At 39.1% G+C, this 22,498-nt stretch overlaps 1 protein-coding gene and 1 non-coding gene across 13 annotated transcripts in view; one reads left to right on the plus strand and one right to left on the minus strand.

The window, feature by feature from the left end:
• NEK10 (NIMA related kinase 10) overlaps nucleotides 1-22,498 on the minus strand; it is a 239,037-nt gene that overhangs the window by 83,242 nt on the left and 133,297 nt on the right. For all 12 annotated transcript variants that reach the window (XR_013447948.1, XM_078072515.1, XM_078072551.1 and 9 more), the window contains exons 24-25: nucleotides 4,255-4,384; nucleotides 3,644-3,714 (exon numbers count right to left, since the gene is read on the minus strand). Coding sequence is in view for 11 of the 12 variants with exons in the window: in XM_078072515.1 (XP_077928641.1) it covers nucleotides 3,644-3,714; nucleotides 4,255-4,384 (201 nt within the window). In the remaining variant the exon portion in view is untranslated. The remainder of the gene's footprint in view (nucleotides 1-3,643; nucleotides 3,715-4,254; nucleotides 4,385-22,498) is intronic.
• Nucleotides 8,735-8,841, plus strand: LOC118546597 (U6 spliceosomal RNA). Its single transcript, XR_004922675.1, has one exon. It is a non-coding gene; the product is annotated as a U6 spliceosomal RNA (small nuclear RNA).

A 22,498-nucleotide genomic window follows, 5' to 3' on the forward strand; every position in this document is an offset into this window, starting at 1 on the left:
AATAGAAAACAAATGGTGGTTACCATGACATGAGGGGTGAGGGGATAAGAATGATGGTGTCTAAGGGTATAAACTTATAATGAGTCGTAAATAAGCCATAGAGATCTAATGCACAGAATAATGAATACAGCCAATGATACTGTAATATAATCATGTAAGTGATAAATATTGCTTCATTGGCAATCATATTACAATATATAAATCTATCAAAGTGACACACTGTACACCATAAATTTACAAAATGGAACATGTCAAATTTACTTTGGGGAAAATTTTAAAAAAGAGAAAACCAAAGAGTTGAAGGTAGGATGAAAAATGTAAAGATCCACCTGTCCTTAGAACTAGCTGAAAGCATTAACTGTGCTAGTCATCATGACTGTCTCTGAAACAAAGCACCAGACGGCTTCTGCAACCAGGCACAGCTAGAGAAATGTAAGGAAATTGGAAGATTTTGTGCATAAAAGGAAATGTTCTTCTTTTTTAGAAAGTAAACAGACAATATTCTTTGAACAGTGTACTGGAAGGTAAAAATAGTAATGCTGGTACTGGGCAGAGCAACAAAATGGATTTATTTTCTGCCCCAAACTCTTCAGGGTTGCTAAGTTATTCTCCCAGTGTAAAAGCCTGCTAGGAAAGAAAAGTTCCAGTGACAGAATGTGCTTGTACACCACATGAACGAATAGGAAAAAGGAAAGATACTGCACATGAGAAACACAACTGCATGTGCTCTACCCAAGACAGGATGTAGAAGGTGAAAATGAGAAGATGGAAAAGCAGAAGAAGCAAGAAGATCATGTAACTGGAAACACTAAAAGCCTGCCTCACTTGGGTATCTCTAATTCTGACACACACTTCTAATTGTGAGCTGACCTGGGTCTCCTTGGAATTCCACTCCACGGTCTTGGCTCCACTTTCTGAACTTCCACAGAATAAACCCAATTGTTTTCATATTTTCAGTGTCATTCCATTTTCCTTCCTGTACCCCCAAACTTGTTGACTCAACTTTCAAGCCACCATGGAAACAGCCCCACTTCTCTCCATCAGCACCACCACCACTGCAGTCAGAGTCGCCATCATGTCTCGGTGGACTGCTGGACCTACTTCCCCTCCCGCCCCCATTCCCTGCTGTCTATTCCCCACAGAACAGCCAGCATGATCTTTGCTACAGAAGAAATTTTCACTATATCGCACTTGTAAATAACCTTTAGTTTTCTCCTCAGTACTCGAGATAAATATTCAAAACCCTCAACATGGCCTATCATTCTTTGGCTATTCTCACCCTGACTTAACATGCTACATCTTCAATTTCTTTTAGTTCCTCAAACTAATAAGCTCTATGCTGGTCTATGGTATGCTTTCTCCACACTTAACTATTTGAGAATTAGTGGTTGTTCAGGTCTCAGATTATATGTTCTTTCTTCATAGAAACTTCCCAAAGTCCCTAGACTAGGCCAAGTCCTTCTGGAATCTCTCATTGCTCCAATCTTTATCCAATTTATCATAATTTGTTTTGTATAATTAATTCCACAAATAGCAACACTACAATTATTAATAACAATATCTAATTTTATTGAGGGTTCACTAAGTGCTGGGTACTATTCTAAAAGCACTAGAAGCATTATCTTATTTAATCTTCAGAACAAGCCCGTGAGCAGTTACTATTGCTACCTGTACATCACAGATGAGAAAAGGAGGTAGGTGGAAGAATAGGGATTAAAATCCAGCTGATTCTAGAACCTATTAACGTTCTTAACTTTTCCCTATAATGTTGGTACCTGACTCCTCCACTAACTTGTTAGCCCCAAGACACATGGATACCAATAGCCAGGGAGCCTGTCAGAAGCAAATTATGATCCTGTTTGCCCAGTGCCACAAAATCAGAACAATGTCTCTGTACATTTTCTCTGTACCACCCCTTCCCTGCTCTTTGTGGTGTTCAAATACCTATGAGAAGGAGAAATTAAATAAGTAAATCTGGTATTCTTGTCTTGACATCTCTGGAGACTTCTTGAATTTTTGAGGCACTTTCCAGAAAACAAATAGCAGAGAACAGGACTAAATTGTGGAGATGAGCAATTTAAATACATTTGTCTGGATTCATTAGCAACAGGGCACGATCTAATATATGCAGAATTCAGATTATTCAGAAAGGGGTTTCAGCTCATTTCCCATAATATTAACAATGATAATTGCCAATATTGCTTAAGAGTTACCATTCACCAAGCTCTATGCTAAGTGATTTTTCTAGTTACTTTGTATAATTATCACACCAGCCTGATGAGGTTGATATTATTACAATCCCCTTTTTACTGGATGAGGGAACAGAGATTCAGAAAGAATGGTCAAATGTTTTTCAGAGTCTGCAGTTAGTGAAACTCAGCCCCGGCTGGGCCTAGGCCCCTTAGAACAGTAGGACACCATTGTGCTAAGCAAGGAAAGATTCAAGATACAACCCTACAAACTGAGAGGAGTATCTATTAATGCAAAACGATGGGCTGGGAGGTGAAAGTGAAGGGAATACATCTCTTACATTCCATCAGAGATAGTGCTAAGTGCCAGGATAGATACAGAACCAAATGTAAAGGGAATTGGGCAGGAGAATAGATAGATATTCTATCTGGGGTGACTCTGGGATTTCTATAAAAATAATAAGGATTTGACTCAGATTGATGGGGCAGGAAAGTAATCTTGAGCCAACTAAGGAATGTACGTTGGTATAGAAATAACAATCAGTCAGAAAACAAGTCATTTATTCAGATAACCAATATTTGTTAAGGGTTGATCTTGTCCCAGGCACTGCTCTGGGCGCTGAAGAGCTATGAACCAGACTGGAAAAGTCTCTGCTGTTGTAGAGTTTTCCTTCTGGTGGGGACGAGACAGGCAATAAAGAAACAGGTCTGCACACACACGCACAGGTCTAATATGCCAGAGGGAACATGTTTAATATACCAGAGGGAAGAGAAGTCCAGGAAAAGGGAAGAGCAAAGACAAAGGGCCAGAGGCAGGCGCATGCCAGGACTCGCAGGGAGCTCCCTGTGGCTGGCAGCGAGGGAGCAGAAGGAAAGTGGGAGGGAAGGGTGACAGATCAGCTGGGACAAACCCTGTGAGGTCAGAACTTTGCAAATGCAACAGGAAATGACTTTCATTAAACTCCTACTATACTGATGGCTGGAGCACTTCTTTCTGACTTTCTTTGAAAAATTATTATACAACACAACATTACAATTTAGAAATAGAAATGAAAAAGTACTTGCAATTTTATCATCTAACATGGCCTTTTTCAGTTTCCTATGTCCTTGTCTAGCCTTTTCCAACATCCATGTATATATTTACGTTTTTATCATAGTTACAAACAGCTCTACATCCTGTTAGCTTCTTATCATCTTTGTTTTACAGGTTGATACAAAGCCTTCTGAATAATCATTCTAATGGCTGCATAATATTTCAAGTGCATATCCACTTCCTCTTGGACACACTTCAGTGGCTTCCAGATGGTCACCATTACTGATGATGCACAAATATTTTTCTAGGTTTGGATTATTTGGGAGCCCTTCCACTTCATGAATATTTACTTGGTAAATTCATAGAGATGTGAGGTATTTCTTGATAATCTCTATAGGTTTGAAATTGTGAGACTAATTACCTGCTGATGGTATCTGTCACTTTCTCAGAGTAGATGCCTTCTGGCACTGGTTCATAAACCGCCTCCACTATCTGCAAAACAGACAGACTAGCATGATGGACGTAAAGAGGCTATTAGTATGTACAATACTTGGCCACAACATGAGAGCTACTCAATGAGCATTATAACCATGCACAAATTTTAATCAGAAACAAAAACATCCCAACAAATAAAAAATTAACATCAATTAAACAGCTCTTGAGCACAGATTGTATTCTTCAAGCTGAGTTAAAGTTAGCCTCAGATTCATAATAAATGACATGTAGGATAATATAATGTGCCGATTATAGGCAGTCCAAACCACAATTAAAAATAAAAGACCAAAAGTAATTTGATATGTTTATTTGTATAATTTTCTATGATAAATGAGGACAATTATAGGGGGAATGCACCATAGCACATGATGTATATTTAGAAGAAAGGGGAAAAAATGAGCTGGATCATGTGGCCAATAAAACAATGTGCCTGCTTTTAATTGACGGTTTTATAAAAATCACAAATGTTCTATTTAGGAAGAAAAGGAATGGCATTTTTAGCAACACAAGACCCTTTTGTCTCCCAACACTGCTTACTTTTGTAGCCAGGGAGAGCATGTTGGTACTATAGAAGGGAGGATTCAGGGTTGCCATCTGATAAAGGATGCAGCCGGCCGCCCAGACATCAGCCTTCTCCCCATACGGCTCACTCTTCAGTACCTCAGGGCTGAATTAAAATAAGGGTGTTAATAGATACTGAAAAAGGGAGAAGAAATCAGCACAGAAAAAGAGTCCAATTTTCAAGCAATAGTTGGAGATATGCGAAAAAAGAATTGAAACTCTTTCTCACTAATTCAAGTAAATGTATTAAAAAGTATCTTTGAATTCTCCCAGACTCAGATGAATCAAGAAGCATGATCAAACAATTCCATTTTAAGCACTAAATATCAATGAACCATATAAATATTGCCTATTAAGTATCCAAGGAAGTTTTATTTCCAGAAACAATTATCCCTCTGTGGTAGATGGAATTGTTGGCCCCAGTTCTTTACTATTCTAGAGATTTTGTGCATCTCACTCTTACAATGGCCTCTTGGTGGGCAGTATTCATTACCCACCCCTGCCTCTGGTTTTGTTTTGTGTTGCTTTGGCCAGTGGAATATGGAAATGTCAGTGAACCAGACCAGAGCCTTTGTCTTAACAAATACTGAGGGCTTTCATTTGTCCTCCTAGGAGATTCTGTCCATTACCAAGAGAAGAACATATCCCAGTGACTGCTATCCCACCAGCCTGGGCCCAGCAGAAGATACGTGGAGTAGATCTAACACAGACAATGCATAAACCTACAGCCTAAAGGAGAACTTGCCCAGAAGACCCAGACCTGTGAGTCTGACAATAAATGCTTCTTGTTGAATGCCACCAAAATTTTTGTGATTTGTTAATCAGCATTATTATGGGAAAAACTGACTGATACGGTACCCTCCCCTCTGCTACTCAACTCCAGCCTATAAAGCAGGAAGAAGACCATATTTAAATATGTTGCAGAAAATGACAACATCCATCATGTTCATGTCTTCTGAATTTGCCTTTCCAATCTGAAAACGGAGGCTGTCAGCTTTTAAATAAACTTAAGCCCTGAGAATTTATGGGTTTGACTTTTTTTTTTTTAATGTGGAGGCAAGTGCAGTTCCCCTGGATATTTTGAAGTAATAGAAGTTTCCTCTATCATATTTGTAGAATGAAACTCAGCAAAGGGTTGAAAGCATTTAATACCCACATGTCCTAAATTAAGTAGTTTAGCAATTCAGTTCTACAATATGTATTTAGGACTGTGCTCAGCCCTCTACATAAATAGAGTAGGGATTAATGGTTAACTGTGATGGTGGGTTAAGGTATAAAGAAACTGACAAACTGATATTAGAATAATCAGAGTAGACATAAATCAATGTTGACTATTAAGAATAATCAAGGAGTTGCTATTTTTGCGAGATTATGAAGAATTTCTGGTTTTAGATTTACATTATGTGCTTGCAGAGGAAAGTATGATTTCTAGGGCTCTCAGTTGAGCATTTTCATTTTTGGTATTGAGCTCAATAATATGGCAAGGGGGAATTGGAAATGAAATTTCCAGAGCTCTGTTCTTTCTAACTGTATAAAAAGTGTCTCCTGTTGTCACCTGGTCAACTGTTCACATTAAAAAATGCCTTAACAAGAAATAATGTCCTCTACAGAAAAAAAAAATGCTTTGGTTCCCCACAGGCAAATTTCTCAGGTTTTAATCTATAGAGAACTCAGAGGATTTGTTTCATATTTCCAAAAGCTCATGAAGCAGATGCTATGACTGTTCTACCCATTTCCCCTCAGACCCTTTTTCCATTTCCTGTTCCTGGTATGCTTTCACTCTCAACAGCCAGCATCTGTATTTCTTTGGAATATTTCTTCTGAAAAAATAATTACTCAACCTGGGGGAAAACACTTGTAAGAACAGAGTTTACTCAGTTGATTGTTCTCATCATTTCACCTCCTCCTCCTTCTCACTGAAGACCACAAACTCCTCTTTTTCCCACAGCTGTGCCCCTTTACACTGTGGCTTTGCAGCTCCCATTAAAGGAAAGAGTCTATTTCTCTACCCCTTGAATCTGGACTTAATATGCTTGCTTTGGCCAAGAAGATACCAGCAAAAGTGATACAAGGAGAGACTTAGAAAGTACTTACTCTTCAGGGCTTTCTCTTCCTTCCTGCTCTTGAAAACCCTATAAACACAACCAGGTGACTCAGCCCGGGTCTGCCTGCTGGATGATGATAATATATGGCCCAATTACCTCCACCACCACTACCCATAGACAGTCAACCATAAGACCTGTGAGTGAAGCCATTGGAAACCAGGTAACCACAATGCACACTGAGCCCAGCCAATACTCTGATCAGCAATCCTCACTGGAACCAGCCCAATTGGCCAACACACAGTGTATTGATTAAAAAAAAAAAAAGTTTATTGTTTTAAGCCACTAAGTTTTGAAGCAGTTTGTCAAAGTTAGCTTATATAATAGCTCTCATCAGATTTTCAAAGTTGTGCATGAGCCCCTAAAAAAAGACCAAGAATTACTTCTCTGAAAAAGAATAAGAAAGGGAAATTAAAGACAAAGAACATGGTTGCCAACTATCACTTTTCTTCTGGGGTAAACTTCAACTATTTTCTAAGGTAAGAATTTCATAATTACAACCAAAAGCAATGACAAACAGAACACAGAGTCTGGTTTCTAGAAGGCACAACAAAATGTTCTGTTATGGTCTGAATTGTGTCCCCCCCCCAAAATTCATATGTTGAAGTCCCATCCCACTACTTCAGAATGTGACCATATTTTAAAGTAAGATCAGTATGAGATGATTAAGTTAAGATGATACCACTAGGATGGGCCCTAATCCAACATGACTGGTATCCTTACAAGAAGAGGAAGAGACACCATGAGCGTGCATATACAGAACAACCATGTGAAGATGCAACAAGAGGGTGGAATCCTGGCATCTGTAAGCCAAAGGAGACAGGCCTAAAAGGAAATTAAACTGGCCAACACTTTGATCTTGGACTTCCAGCCTTTGGAATTGTGAGAAAATAAATTTAAGCCACCCAGTCTGTTTGCATTTTTGTTATGGTAGCCTTTGAAAACTAATGCAGGTTCTATGAGAAAACCTATTCATGTTTTTTCACCTTCAAAAGAACCCAGCCTTTTGGAAATATGGCTAAAGTCACTGATTCAGCCACAACTTATAAATATCATATAAGTTTTTTGGTGGTTATTATTTAGAAAACCCTTGAAAAATAATTTGTTGTTTTTCCAGTTTCTCTGCTTAAGGTGAGCCCAACCACATTTAGAAAAATATAGAGATTTATAGCTAGCAATATTTCATTTAGAGGAAAGAAGTTAAATAGTATATACACACACAATTTAAAATGGGTTTTCATTTTTCCAAACAAAAACATTAATCTGTATTTTAAAAATGGTTATTCCTATGTGATCCAGTCATCTAAAGTCTTTTAGTGATAAAATAAAACATAACTTAGGCAATATTAAACAAAAATAGGGGCTCTTCTGGCAAAGATTAAAATATTTACAATTAGGTGTGTAAAAATCACATCCATTGTCAGTTATACATCAATAAAAAAGTATTTATTTTTATTATTGCTGATCTAATGTACAACATGGTGACTATAGTTAATAACAATGTATTATATACTTGAAATTTTCTAGAAGTAGATCACAAGTATTCTCATCACACACACAAAGAGATAACTATGTAATTGAATTTAAATAAAATAAAATTTCAAAAAAGAGGTAACTATGTGAGGTGATGGATATGTTAATTAGCTTGATTGCGGTAATTATTTCACAATGTGTAAGTACACTGAAACATCACACTGTACACCTTAAATATATACAATTTTTATATATACCTCTTTAGTTGTATATACCTCTACAGAGCTGGAAAAAAATTTTAAGTGAAGCCACGGGTATTAAAGAGTTAAGTGGGTGGCAAGGAACCATGTGTATTTATTATAAATATTTTAATAAATAAGTAAACATAACTCATAATCAGCAGCCTTTGAGATGAGGCTGGACACTAAACATGACCTCTGTTTTACAAAGTCATGAATTCACAAATTGATCGTGAAAATAAGGTAGAAGAAAGATGAGGCTGGAAGGATGCTTAATCTAATTTTTTTTAAAAAGATAAACTTTTCATTTAGATTTTAAAATTCCACCACTAGCCCTTCACTGATATATCAACAATTAAGTTGCTAATTGCCAAGGATTCTTATTTACGAAGTGAGGTAAACAAGAAAAACAGTGGACCTTAATGTCTTTTAAAACATTTTAAAATATGAATATTTTGATAACTCTTAAGTAATTCAATAATAAGATGATTTACGTAAGTTTGGAGGGGGTACTTTTTTCCTTTAAACAGACCAAAGTAAATGAAATTAGATAACAGATGTTAAAAGGTTTTGTGTGTAGGTAAGTATATTCTTCCTTCCTGCAGTCATAATATTATCATGTTTGTTAAAGTTTTGATTATTGGACTCATTTTGTCAGCACATGTACTAAAATTAGAATGATGGAGTAAAGATTAGCCTGACATATGCACAAGTATGACATGCAAATTTGTGAAGCATTCCATGTTTTGGAAACAGTAAGATGACAGGCAAAAGGTACTGTACATTAGGACTATCTGCTAGTCAATAAAGTTGTTTCCTCTAGGGGTAAAGAGTAACAATTCTGATCCTGCTATATATGTATCCTGGAATTAGCAGATGGCAAAAGCCAGACTTCTCACTGTTGGAGAGGGAATCTATAGATAAGCAAGGAAAGAAGTAGGTTAGATGTACTCTACCACAGGGTATTAAAATAGAGTTGGAGACAACACCTTGAACTCATGTTTAGCCTATTATTGATGCCTGTGGTTGCATATAGAAATAGTTATAGATACCTGTATGTACACAGGTTAGTATTCACTATATCTCCTTGCTCTGCCAGCTGAAAAGGCCTAGAAATGACAATATCCCAGTAGCAATGAGCACTCTTAGCACCAGATCTTTTCTTTCTTTCTTTCTCTTCCTTCCTTCCTTTCTTTCTTTCTCTTCCTTCCTTCCTTCCTTCCTTCCTTCCTTCCTTCCTTCCTTCCTTCCTTTCTTTCTTTCTTTCTTTCTTTCTTTCTCTTTCTTTCTTTCTTTCTCTTTCTTTCTTTCTCTTTCTTTCTTTCTTTTTTTTAAAGATTTTATTTATTTATTTGACAGAGAGAGACACAGTGAGAGAGGGAACACAAGCAGGGGGAGTGGGAGAGGGAGAAGCAGGCTTCCCGCTGAGCAGGGAGCCCAATGTGGGGCTCGATCCCAGGACTCTGGGATCATGACCTGAGCTGAAGGCAGACGCTTAACCACTGAGCCACCCAGGCGCCCCCTTTCTTTCTTTCTTAAGAGAGAAAGAGCACATGAGTGTTGGGAGGGAAGGGCAGAGGGAGAGGGAGAGAGAGAATCTTAAGCAGGCTCCACGCCCAGAGCAGACTGCAACACGGGACTCCATCTCACGACCCTGAGATCATGACCTGAGCTGAAATCAAGAGTCATACGCTTAACCAACTGAGCCACCCAAGTGCCCCCAGATCTTGGTTTTTAATACCATTCTCTAAGAAAAAGAATCAGGACTCCTTGGAGAAATGCCTGATTCTAGGACTGGGGGCAAGACATATATACTAAATGAGCCTCGAGCATCTTGTATTGCCAGGAAGTTAGTGTTCAAAAGAAAAAAAAAAAAACTTATAATGACGAGGTTATGTCAAAGGGACACAGAACATAACCTAAAGAACTCCCAGTGACCAAACGTGGAACAATTTGAGCAGTAAGATAAATAAAATAGTACATTAGTCAGTTTGAGGTACCATAACAAGACCATAGATGGAATGTCTTAAGCAAGAATAAACAGGAATTTATTTCTCACAATTCAGAAAGCTGGGAAGTCTAAGATCAAGGTACTAGCCAATTCTGTACCCCCATAAGGGCTCTCTTCCTGGCTTGCAGATGGCCACGTTCCTGCTGTATCCTCACATGACTGGGGGGTGGAGGGAGGACTGTGCTGGGGGGGTGACTGATCTTGTTATAAGAGCACCTATCCCATCATGAGGACCCCATCTTCCTGATCTCATCTAAACCTAATTACTTCACAAAGGCCCATCTCCAAACCCCATCACAGGACCTTCAGAGAACAACTAGTTTTCACCTAAAGCCAGGAGGTGAAGTTTCAGAGGAGAGGCTAAGAGGAGACTGCTAATCTCAGAAGGCATTCTAGGGGGGTTGAAGTAGAACAGCAGGGCAGAGGGAAAGGAATGGTGGTCAATGACAGTCAGTGGAGAAGAGACCCAGGGCACGGTCAGGGATAACAGCACTCCCATCCTTTCTGACAGCAGTGGCCCATCTGGGTCCTTGAGCCTAGTCTCTCCTGCTCTAGGCCACCCTCTCCACAACCACTAAAGTGACCTTCCCCTAACGGAAAGCTGATCCCTTCACCACTTCCAGGGAACAGATCATGTTCTGCCATTGCCCTGTGAGTCGCACCCATTAAAAACAACAAAAACAAATAATGTAAAATCCTTCCTTGACCCTGAGTCCTCCTGTAAGTACCACCTTTTTCTTAATTTCCAAGCAAAGTCTTTTGAAAGAGTAATTCCTGTTTGCCCTCTCCACTTCCTCACCCCCCATCCATCATTCAACCCAACCCTAGTCCAGCATCTATTGCTATCTTGCCATTGATAGGGCTCCTCCTTAGAGCACCAGTGGATTACTCATTGCCTCACTTGTTTTAGGTGACTTCCCTGCAATTTTTGACACTATCAATGGAAACTTGTCGAGACATTATTTTTTCATTTATTCAATAAATAGTTACAAAGTACCAGGCACTGTTCTATCTGCTTAGAATATATCAACAAAGCCACTTGCCTCATGGAGCTTACCTTCCAGTAAGAAACGGGGGTCAGGGAAGATAAAAAGCATAATATAACTATTAAAAAGTAAATTACATTACATAGTATTTTAGTAGGTGATAAATGCTATAGGAAATAGAAAACTTGGATTAGAATAAAGGAGGTCAGGAGTGGGTGGGGGGAGGCAGGTTGCAATAATAGAAAGTGTAGTTCCTTCTGTCCTCTCAGTTCCCATATAATGGTGGTTTCTTTCATCCACGTGTTAAATGATGTTTTTCTTCTCACTCTTCAGTCTCTCCTTGGATAATTTCTTTCACACCCAAGGCTTCCATTAAAACCATATGTGGACAATTCCCAGATCTAATCACCAACCACTTGCCCCTCAGGCACCCACACCTCATCCTGTGGTGGCTCTGTTATAAACCACTGATTCTTAGGATAAAGTGCTGGACTCTGAATGATTTGTCTATTTTACCAAACAGAGCTGAGAACCCAACCACTGTCAATAACCCTCACACTTTCTGAAAGTTCTTTTTTGGGGGGAGAAGGGGCAAAGGGAGAGAGAGAATCTGAAGCAGGCTCCAGACCCAGTGCGGAGCCCGACATGGGCCTGATCTCAAAACCCTAAGATCATGACCTGAGCTGAAATCAAGAGTTGGCCACTTAACCAACTGAGCCACCCAGGTGCCCCTCTTGAATTTCACGGGCTGTTTCTAAGGTATAGCAAAAGGGCCAAGGCATCTCTGCAGACAAAGGCCAGAGCTTCTGTATCAGGGAGATAGTCAGTCCCAGAGAGCCATCTTAAACTCTGGGGTCTGTTTTCTTCATAATTCCTGGTGGGATCTGTGACTATTTTTGCTCCAACATTACCTCCTGAGGCAAATATTTCTTTTTATTTTTCTACTTCCACCTCTGCTTCCATTTGCACTTCAAGCTGTCCTTTGGTTTTTAAAGATGTGTGTGTGTGTGCACGTGTGTGCACATGTGTGTATGTGTGAGGGTGCATGCGTATGTGGGTGCATGGGAACTTTTTCTTAATCTGAGAGATTCGGGGCTGGCTACTCTGCATCCCACTGAACCTTTCTGATCTCAAGATCCAATGTTTCCACAGCATCTGCCACTTCAGATTTATCCCCAGTTCCTGGTGTGTCCACCATTATCACACTGGTGACCCACAGATAAACTTAACCTGCCAAATGCTAGTACTTGCCACAGAAGATAAACTTATAATATGTGACAGCTGTGAGTTCACAAGAATGAGCTTATATATAGCACTAATGAGCAGAAAGAAATTCTAGAGCTGAGGGAGATTCATTTGTTGAAGGGCATGTGAAATTAAGAAGAAATTAGAATTTTTAGAGAAATTGAAAAGCTATTATTGAGAAAGTATCTCATTGGCAATATAATGATGTTGCATCTTAAAAGTGGTGTTGGGAGACATCATAAAAGAAAATTTTGTCTAACAAATATTAGAGATTACTAATAAAAGAATCTTGAGTTGTTTAGGACACAGTTAAGGCTAAATGTTTAGAAATAAGTTTCTTTTATTAAAATAATTCACCCAGTAATATTTGCTTCACTGGGTAAGGATAGAAAGGGATTTTTGCATCCCACTGCAATGTATTAATTCTAAGCCTATTATAAAAGTACATTTAGTTCTCAGGTTCTGGCTATCAAACTTTCATCTCCCTAGACTGCCTTAAAGAAGAAGGAGAAAGAGAACGAATTTATCATTGTTAAGTGAAAAAGAAACAAAACTGTAAATTTTAAAAGAATATAAACTGGGAACACAGGATCCAAGATTTGCTCACTCAAGAATGCAAAAGTCCCTATGAATTCATGAGGATAAAAATCTGACCTGAAGTGACATAATTAAATATAAAGGCCAATAATTATAGTTTGTTGAGACTGAAAAGCAAATTATGCTCTATCTTAGAATGATTCTATATAGAATGTTTAGCAATAATAGGATGGATAAAGTGCATGCATGCACACAAGTACGTGTGTGTGTGTGTGCATGTCAGCATATGTTTATGATTGTTGGAGGTGGGTAAAATGTTTCTGAGAAATAGCTCACAAAAACAATCCCTATGGTGGGATGGGAATCAATGAGAATGAATGGAAATGAGGGAAGTTGGGAGAACCCACGGGAAATAAGTGGCAAGGGGCATTTTCTAGAGAATGAGCAATGCGACACTGAGATACCAGTGAGATGAGCAGAGCTTAGCGAAAAGCACTCTAGGCAGAATGATGAATGCATTTGCAAGATCCTTCCATGTTCTGATTTTTTTCTATGAGACCCTACTTATTAAGTACCTGCAGGCATAGATAGAATATGGTCTAGTCCCTCTAGAGCCACAGAAGTGAAAGGGCATTCTCATCATCCCAGTGTGTTCCCCACCATGCAAGGGTAAAGGGAGTGAAGAGAAGGGGAGACAGAGACACGGGGGAGCTGCCACTAATGCAATGGCAAAGGAAACAGGGAGAAAAGGAATTCCACAAGACTGACTGGATGGGAGAAAGAGAATAAGGGAAGGGAAGACCCCTCATTTCCTGGCTCCCAAGTGTCTGGCTTGAATGATGGGCTGGGTATCAATATCATTAACATAGATACAGGGTAAGCAGGTGTGGGAGAAGAAACTAGATCAATTTGGAATATAGTAATTCATGTCTATGAGATCCACAGTTGAGGATAGCCAATGGGTAATATCATTCTGGATATTAACAGTCACTTAAAGTCTTATCCTTAGAGGTTCTGAACCCTGGTATCAGGGAAATGTTCTCAGTTCATAGAAGCCTGCTGCCATTAAGCAGATAAACAGATTTGATATCTAAACAGTTCCAATACTGTTCTAGAGAGAAAAGAGAATTGGATGACACATTCAAGAACCATGGAATAATATACTCTGCCTGAAGAAAACTGGCTGCACCTTTATCACAAATTTTAGGGCCTGCCTGCCCCTAAGTTGCATCTAGGATTGGCAGCGTTAGCCAACAGAAATCCAAGACACTCAGTTGAATTTGAACTATTAAAATAATGCAATATTTGGGACAAATTTATACTAAAAAAATACAATACCTGGGACACAAGCTGAAAAACTCCTTGTTGTTTATCTGAAATTCAAATTTTATTTGGCATCCTGTATTTTATCTGGCAACCCTAGCTGCAGTGTTATTTGTGTACTCTCCATTGTCAAGTCATCCTTCTTATAGAAAGGCATACAAAAAGCTATTTACATATTAAGTATGGTTTTCTTCACTTACTTTATAAAAATAATGAAAGCAGTGTATTTATATGGGCATTTGGGACATTTCTCAAAAAGTATCGCATTTCTCTCATGTTGCATGTAGAAATGTATTAATGTGTCTTAACACCAATGAAATCAATGATTAGAAACTCCTTTTAAAGTACAAAACACATATGAATATATGAAATTAAATCCAGGCCCCAATGAGCATATCTTATCTGTAAGTGATTTAGTTAAATAATAAATACACTGGACTATGATTCATCATAATAGCCTCATTAGTTCCAAGGTTGAGGTAGGCATTGACTGGTTTCTAGATGCCAAACCTTCGCATTGGGTCACCTGCCTCCTGTGGATTGGGTTCAGGGAGATGTAGGATTCAGACCCCCAGGCAACATTTTATAAGCTAGAATGGCAAGACACTCACTGGAAGAGTTATCAATATACTTCGCTGAACGAGTGGTAATGACTCTTAAAACTAAAACTGACCCATCATTTCACTGACTAATGCAATACTTCTTTAAACCAGGGAAGCATTTATATGTAATGTATATAAAACTCATGATAGTACAAAGACTAAATAGATTGATGCTGTCTTATGCAAAATAGGACCTATGAATACCAGTGTGGCTGTCGATCTGCCTTTAACTGATGTGATATTTTAACTGGAAAATGAAAAGTCAAGTTAGACTCAATTTTCCTTTCCCCACTAGGATCAGCGGACACTGCTCAGGTAGCACAACTGATTTCAGATCATTTTATATGACACTGCAATTTACTGCAGTGCAGAATCTGTTCATGAGATAATTATGTGCAAGTGTCATGAAAAATTTTGTGTTGTACAAATGCAAGGTGCCATCATCATCATCATCATCCTTTATTATATAGCGAAATCTGGCACCTTTCATGAGGGCTGTGTCAATAAGTGGGTTAAGAAAAAAACAGGCATCACAACAGACATGGTAGTGAAGATGGAACTGTCATATTTCTGAATCCTGAAGACAGATGTCTGACTGGACAACCAAATGACTATTTGACCTTTGGCCTATTCAAGTCAAAGTCAAATAGGCCAAGGACTTTTACCACTCTCAGTGAAAAAACTTAGTAGTGCTGACCATGCTGTCAGGCTATCTTTTCCACCAGGTCAAATTTGAGAAAAGTATGTGTGATCTTGAAACACTAGTGGTGGCCTACTCTCACCCTGTTGCAGCTATGTCAACCTCCCTCCAGATGTTTGCCCCTAGTTCATAGCAACACTTATCTAGTATGTTCACTCCCTTCACCACCAAGCAATACCAGCCTTTAACATATAGATCAAGTTCTACCTATTGCATGAAACCTCTTACCAAGCCAGCAAACACAAATGGCCTGACACCAAACTGAAAAAGCACTACAGCCCATACTCTTCCCTAATCATACTTTCATCAACTCAATAAATATGTATTGAACACCTACTATGTGCCAGGCACTGTTGTAGATGTTGGGACATAGCAGTGAATGAAACACACCAAAAAATCCCTGGCCTCATGACATTTACATTATGCTAAGGGAGACAATGAGCATAAGTAAATAAATACAAATTTAAGTGCTATGAAGAAAATAGATGTTATTTAAAAGTAAAAGTATATTTCATGAGTTAGCATTTAACTGTTCTGTGGCATTAAGCAACTATTTGACCTTTGGAGGGTCTCAATTTTCTCATCTCTATAAGAGAGATTTGTAAGATCTATTCCTGTTTTGAAATGCTATGTTCAAAAAAAAAAAAAAAAAGAAAGAAATGCTATATTCACCAATTACGGTTTAAAAACATCTTAATGACAGATATATACACAGTTTTATAAGGAAGATTAAATTTGTTTTTCAGTATGACCTAAACACTGGGGATAGAGTCAACATTATGTTCAAAATTAGAGCACTTGCTACTCAGAAACAAATTTGTGAGCAAATAATTTTTGATGATATATTACTTTTGCTACACTACTAAAACTTGTTTTTTATTCAAGATTTTTAAACAAAACAAAGGATTTTTTAATTCTAAAAGATAACTAGCACATATTTCAAAGTCACTTTTAAGAATTCATCCTTTTTTTTTTTAAGATTTTATTTATTTATTTATTTATTTATTTGACCAGGTGGGGGGTGGTAGAGAGCACAAGCAGGGGGAGTGGCAGGCAAAGGGAGAGGGAGAAGCAGGCTCCCCGCTGAGCAGAGAGCCTGACCTGGGGCTCAATCCCAGGGCCCTGGGATCATGACCTGAGCCAAAGGCAGAGGCTTAACTGACTGAGCCACCCAGGTACCCCAAGAATTCATCGTTTTTAATTGTAGCTGTCTTAGACTGAATCCGCACTGTATTTCCTCATAAAATGCTGGGCAAATTGATCCTAAATCTGTAATTTTATGCAACTGAAGAAGAAAAGCAAAGCATTCCTCTTTCATCTCTTAAACAGAAGTTCCATAACTCTGAATATATGAAAAACCTTTGCCATGGCCTTTGGCAGCCTTCTCATAATTGATTTCACTCTGTCTCCCTGTTCTTGATAAGTAAATCATTTGCTAAACCCCAACAAAGAAAGCTATCAATAATAATAGATTCATTGTGATTTGGGGAGTATGGAAAAGCCTCCTTCACCCAAGGTATCTTCCCTGAGGCCATTGTCTGCATCTCACAATTAGTGACCTCTTCCTTTGTGTTAAACACTGTAGATATTCCCAGGAAACTGATAAGGAGAAATGAGAGAGAAAAGATTAAAACACAGGGAATCAATGGCCATAGTATTGATAAACTGGTTGACAATGAGCTAAAGGACAACAGCCTGATATACTGAGTTCAAGGCCACATGGGAAGCATCTTTATACTACAGTTCCTAAAATTAGAGTATGAAATGAAAACAGAGTAGAGAAATACAGAAGGAAGAGATTCCAAAGAGCAAGGGAGGAAGAATTAAGTCACATTTTATGACAACTGCTCTTTGCTGACCATAACTCTGACATGATGAGAGAAACTGTTTTCCTTCACACATGGTTTTGCTGACATTCTGCTCTGCCATAATTGGCTATTGTTCTATTAACCTAAAATTAAGGTTTAAAATAAAAACAATTGTCCACTGTATAACTCCTAGATTTCTGTGTAAAAGTTAAAGAATGAGGGTCCATTTTTACCACCACTTTATCTACACTAAATTGCTAATTTCCTTCCTCCTATAAGGAAGGAGCTAAATGGTCTATCTAAACTTTTCTCTTATTCAAATCACTGAAATGCAAGGCAGACAGCTTTTACTTTCTTTAGAAGCATCAACCTTGAAAATTTCCATATTCCCAACTCCCAACACCACTGAAATTAATTTTAACAATCTGAACATTTATAAAAATAATCCCTTCTTCTCTCTTTTAAACACAATAACTACAGATTTTCAAAACAGGAAGAAATAAAAACCTTCATTTCAGTACCAAATTCATTGTGCTCCATTTAGGAATTAACTGTTATCTGTGTGGTCCTCGGGATGCCAGCTCTTCATGAAGAAAATAAATCAATTTAGCAATGAACCTGGTGTGGCTGAATGGAATGACACCTTGACACTGTGAAACTGTGGAAAATTAGCTATCTTCTTTTTGCTTTGTTTCCTTCCCAATACAACAGGAAAATGACCTGTCAAGTATGTTAGAAAGATTGTCAAATGCAACACATTTTTAAAATATAAGGTACAGGGATACCATATTTACTCAAATAATTTCTACTCCTCTCTTTTCCGCAAATGTTGGCTGTTTAAATAGAGAAAAGGAGAAAGAGAAACAGAAAAAGTGAAAATAAGGATCCTACTTTGCTTTATTCACACATTTAGAGATTGTCACCTTAATTTATTGTACCAACACTGAAAGATTCAATGCTTGTAGATTGATTACTTGATCTGTTTCCTCTCCTTTTTCAAATTTATGAAAAGTATAAACTAACGAGCTTTGTGAATGGTTTCATTGTCTAAGAAAACAGGTCATACTCAAAAGGAAGGCTCTTAATAGTCAATGAAAAGACAAAGAATTCCAGACGGAGTCATTACAAATTCAATACAACAACAAGAAATAATAAAAGTGACTGAGGGTCAAGACAAAAATGATCATTTATAATACTAATATGAAAAAAAGGAAACACTTGGATCAAGCAAACAAAAAAGTATTTAGTACAACGATAGCCACTTGTCACTTATGAAAGGTAAAATTGAAAATAAAGATTCATGAACCATAACATATTTGCACTAAATTGCATAAAAATTAACAAAATAGGAACTGTTATAAATATAAAGACCACTATTATGGAATGATGTGTGCCCCCCAAAATTCATTATGTTGATATCCTAACCCCCAATGGGATGGTATTAAGAGGGGGCCTTTGGGAGGTGGTTAGGTCAGAGCCCTCTTGAATGGGATTGAATGAAACTAGTGCCCTTTTCAAAGAAACCCCAGAAAGCTCTCTTGCCCCTTCAGCACACATTGGACAGTTAGAAGACAGCCTTCTGTGAACCAAGAAGCAAGCCTCATCAGACACCACATCTGCCAAGGCCTTGACCTTGGATTTCACAGCCTATTAAATTTCTGTTGTTTGTACACCACCCAGTCCATGGCATTCTGTTATAAGCCTGAACTAAGATAACCACTAAATTAAAAAACAAACAAACAAAACACAATAGTAGATGGAGATTTTTACACACCAGTTTATCACTGACATAAATAAGGATATAGAAGATCTGAATAATTGGTCAATAAATATAGTCAGATAAGCATATATTGAGCTCTGTGACCTAAAAATAAAATGCAGTCTCTTCAAAGAATCTACAAAACTTGCATAAACTTTACTACATTTTATATGTAGCAGACTATTCCCTTGGTGACTTGCCAATGAAGCACTTTCACTGGTAAGCATGCCTTGCATACTCCTTTCATACATTATTTCTGGGCTTGGCCATGTGACTGGCATTAGCCAATGAGACATTAGAAAGTGTTATGCTAACAGATGTTTGGTAAGTGCTTGTACATGGAGGCTATATTTTTGTAACTCTAACTCCTGAGATACTCCCTCTCAGCTCTCAGCCACCATAATGTAGGAAATGAAGCCTGATCTAGCCATGTAAAGAGAACACATGGAAGTAAACGAAGGACCCAGCCAATAGCCCCAGGTGAGCTCCCAGCAAATGGCCAGTACCAACCATCATTGGAAGAGATTTCTCCGGCCCTAGTTTAGCTGCCCAGTTGATGCTGCATGGAGCAGATATAAGCTATCCTCAAAAAGCCCTGACCAGTTGGGAGGAAAAGACGGCGGAGGGGTAGGGGACCTTATTCCAACTGGTCCCCTGAATTGAGCTGGATATCTACCAGACCACTCTGAATGCCCAGGAAATCAGCCTGAGATTTAAGAAGATATATCTGGATCTCTACAAACAGAATATCACAGGCGGTTAGTTTCAAGGTATGAAGTGGGGAGCTGTGATTCCGCAGGCAGATATAGGAAGATAAACGGAAGGGGGAGGGAACTTTCAGGATCCTGCACCGCTGGTGGGCAAAAGCCTCCCGCAATGGGGATGGGGCACAGACTCGCAGACCGGTAGCGGTGGGGAAAGGACTTTAGGGAAGGCCCCCGGACTGAAACCTGGAGCAGCGGGCTGCCTGTGTGAACTGGGGGCAGCTGGCGGTTTTAGACGCACAAAGGGAAGAGACGTGCCCCGATCTGGAGGTGAGGACTGGGAGTGGTGCTGAAGGGCACACAACCCACGACACTGCAGTTTTTAGCAGCACAGACAGAAACGGAGATAGCGTGGCCAGGAGAGCTCACTGAAGAACAAACTGCAATATCTCTGTTTTGAGGCAGAGGGTTGGAAACGGTCTCTTCTGCTCTGACTCATGGAAGATAGGGGGAAAGCCGCCAGAGGAAGCCACCAGAGAACAAAAGCCCCAGAAAATTGGTTTTCACTGAGCCCATCCCCTCCCCCACAGGGGGCAGGGCAACTCTGCCCAAACAGGGTTGCCTGAGTAACAGGGCGGCTGGCCCCTCCCCCAGAAGACAGGCTGGGAGAACAAGAGGCTGACAAGCCTAAGGTCCCTATAAAACAGGTGCATCTTGCTTGGGTTGTGGTCAATAATTTGGACTCTGTACACTCCTTCAACCACTCCTCAACAGAATGACTAGGAGGAGGAACCCCCAAAATAGGAAAGACTTAGAAACTGTGACTTCTGCCAAAGATTTACAAATGGATACAGATATAACCAAGATGATAGAAATCGACTTCAGGGTAACAGTTATGAAGACAATAGCAGGAATGGAGAAATCGATTAATGGCAACATAGAGTCTCTAAGGGCAAAAATGAAAGCTGAATTGGCAGAACTTAAAAATGCTATCAATGAGATCCAATCTAATCTAGATACTCTAACAGCTAGGGTAAGCGAGGCAGAAAAACGAATTAGTGATCTAGAAGACAAGTTGATAGAAAAGAAGGAAAAAGAGGAGGCCTGGGAGAAACAGCTTAAAATCCATGTAAACAGATTTAGAGAAATAAGTGACACCATGAAATGTTCCAATTCGAAGAATTATTGGGATCCCTGAGGGGGTGGAGAGAGAGGACTAGAAGATATATTTGAGCAAATCATACCTGAGAACTTCCCTAATCTGGGGAATGAAACAAACATTCGTGTCCTAGAGGCAGAGAGGACCCCTCCCAAGATCAAGGAAAACAGACCAACACGCTGGCATGGAATAGTAAAACTCGCAAATTTAGAACCAAGGAAACCATCTTTTTTTATTATTATTATGTTATGTTAATCACCATACATTACATCATTAGTTTTTGATGTAGTGTTCCATGATTCATTGTTTGTGCATAACACCCAGTGCTCCATGCAGAACATGCCCTCTTTAATACCCATCACAAGGCCAATTCATCCTCCCACCCCCCTCCCTTCTACAACCCCCAGTTTGTTTTTCAGAGTCCATCATCTCTCATGGTTTGTCTATCCCTCTGATTTCCCCCACTTCATTCTTCCCCTCCTGCTATCTTTTTTTTTTTTTAACATATAAAGTATTATTTGTTTCAGAGGTACAGATCTGTGATTCAACAGTCTTGCACAATTCACAGTGCTCATCATAGCACATACCCTCCCCAAAGCCTATCACCCAGCCACCCCATCGCTCCCACCCCCCACCACTCCAGCAACCCTCAGTTTGTTTCCTGTTATTAAGAATTCCTCATATCAGTGAGGTCATATGATACATGTCTTTCTCTGATTGATTTATTTCACTCAGCATAACACCCTCCAGTTCTATCCACGTCGTTGTAAATGGCAAGATCTCATTCCTTTTGATGGCTGCATAATATTCCATTGTAAATATATACCATAACTTCTTTATCCATTCATCTGTTGATGGACATCTTGGTTCTTTCCACAGTTTGGCTATTGTGGACATTGCTGCTATAAACATCAGCATGCACGTACACCTTCAGATCCCTACATTTGTACTTTGGGATAAATACCCAGTAGTGCAATTGCTGGATCATATGGTAGCCCTATTTTCGACTATTTGAGGAACCTCCATACTGTTTGCCAGAGTGGCTGCACCAGCTTGGATTCCCACCAACAGTGTAGGAGGGTTCTCCTTTCTCCACATCCCCGCCAACATCTGTTGTTTCCTGACTTGTTAATTTTAGCCATTCTGACTGGTGTGAGGTGGTACCTCATTGAGGTTTTGATTTGGATTTCCCTGATGCCGAGCAACGTTGAGCACTTTTTCATGTGTCTGTTGGCCATTTGGATGTCTTCTTTGCAGACATGTCCTCATGTCTTCTGCCCATTTCTTGATTGGATCATTTGTTCTTTGGGTGTTGAGTTTAAGAAGTTCTTTATAGATTTTGGATACTAGCCCTTTATCTGATATGTCATTTGCAAATATCTTCTCCCATTCTGTCGGTTGTCTTTTGGTTTTGTGGACTGTTTGCTTTGCTGTGCAAAAGCTTTTTATCTTGATGAAGTCTCAATAGTTCATTTTTGCCCTTGCTTCCCTTGCCTTAGGCGATGTTTCTAGGAAGAAGTTGCTGCGGCTGAGGTCAAAAAGGTTGCTGCCTGTGTTCTCCTTTAGGATTTT

Source organism: Halichoerus grypus, chromosome 1 (assembly GCF_964656455.1).
Source record: "Halichoerus grypus chromosome 1, mHalGry1.hap1.1, whole genome shotgun sequence".
Taxonomy (NCBI): domain Eukaryota; kingdom Metazoa; phylum Chordata; class Mammalia; order Carnivora; family Phocidae; genus Halichoerus; species Halichoerus grypus.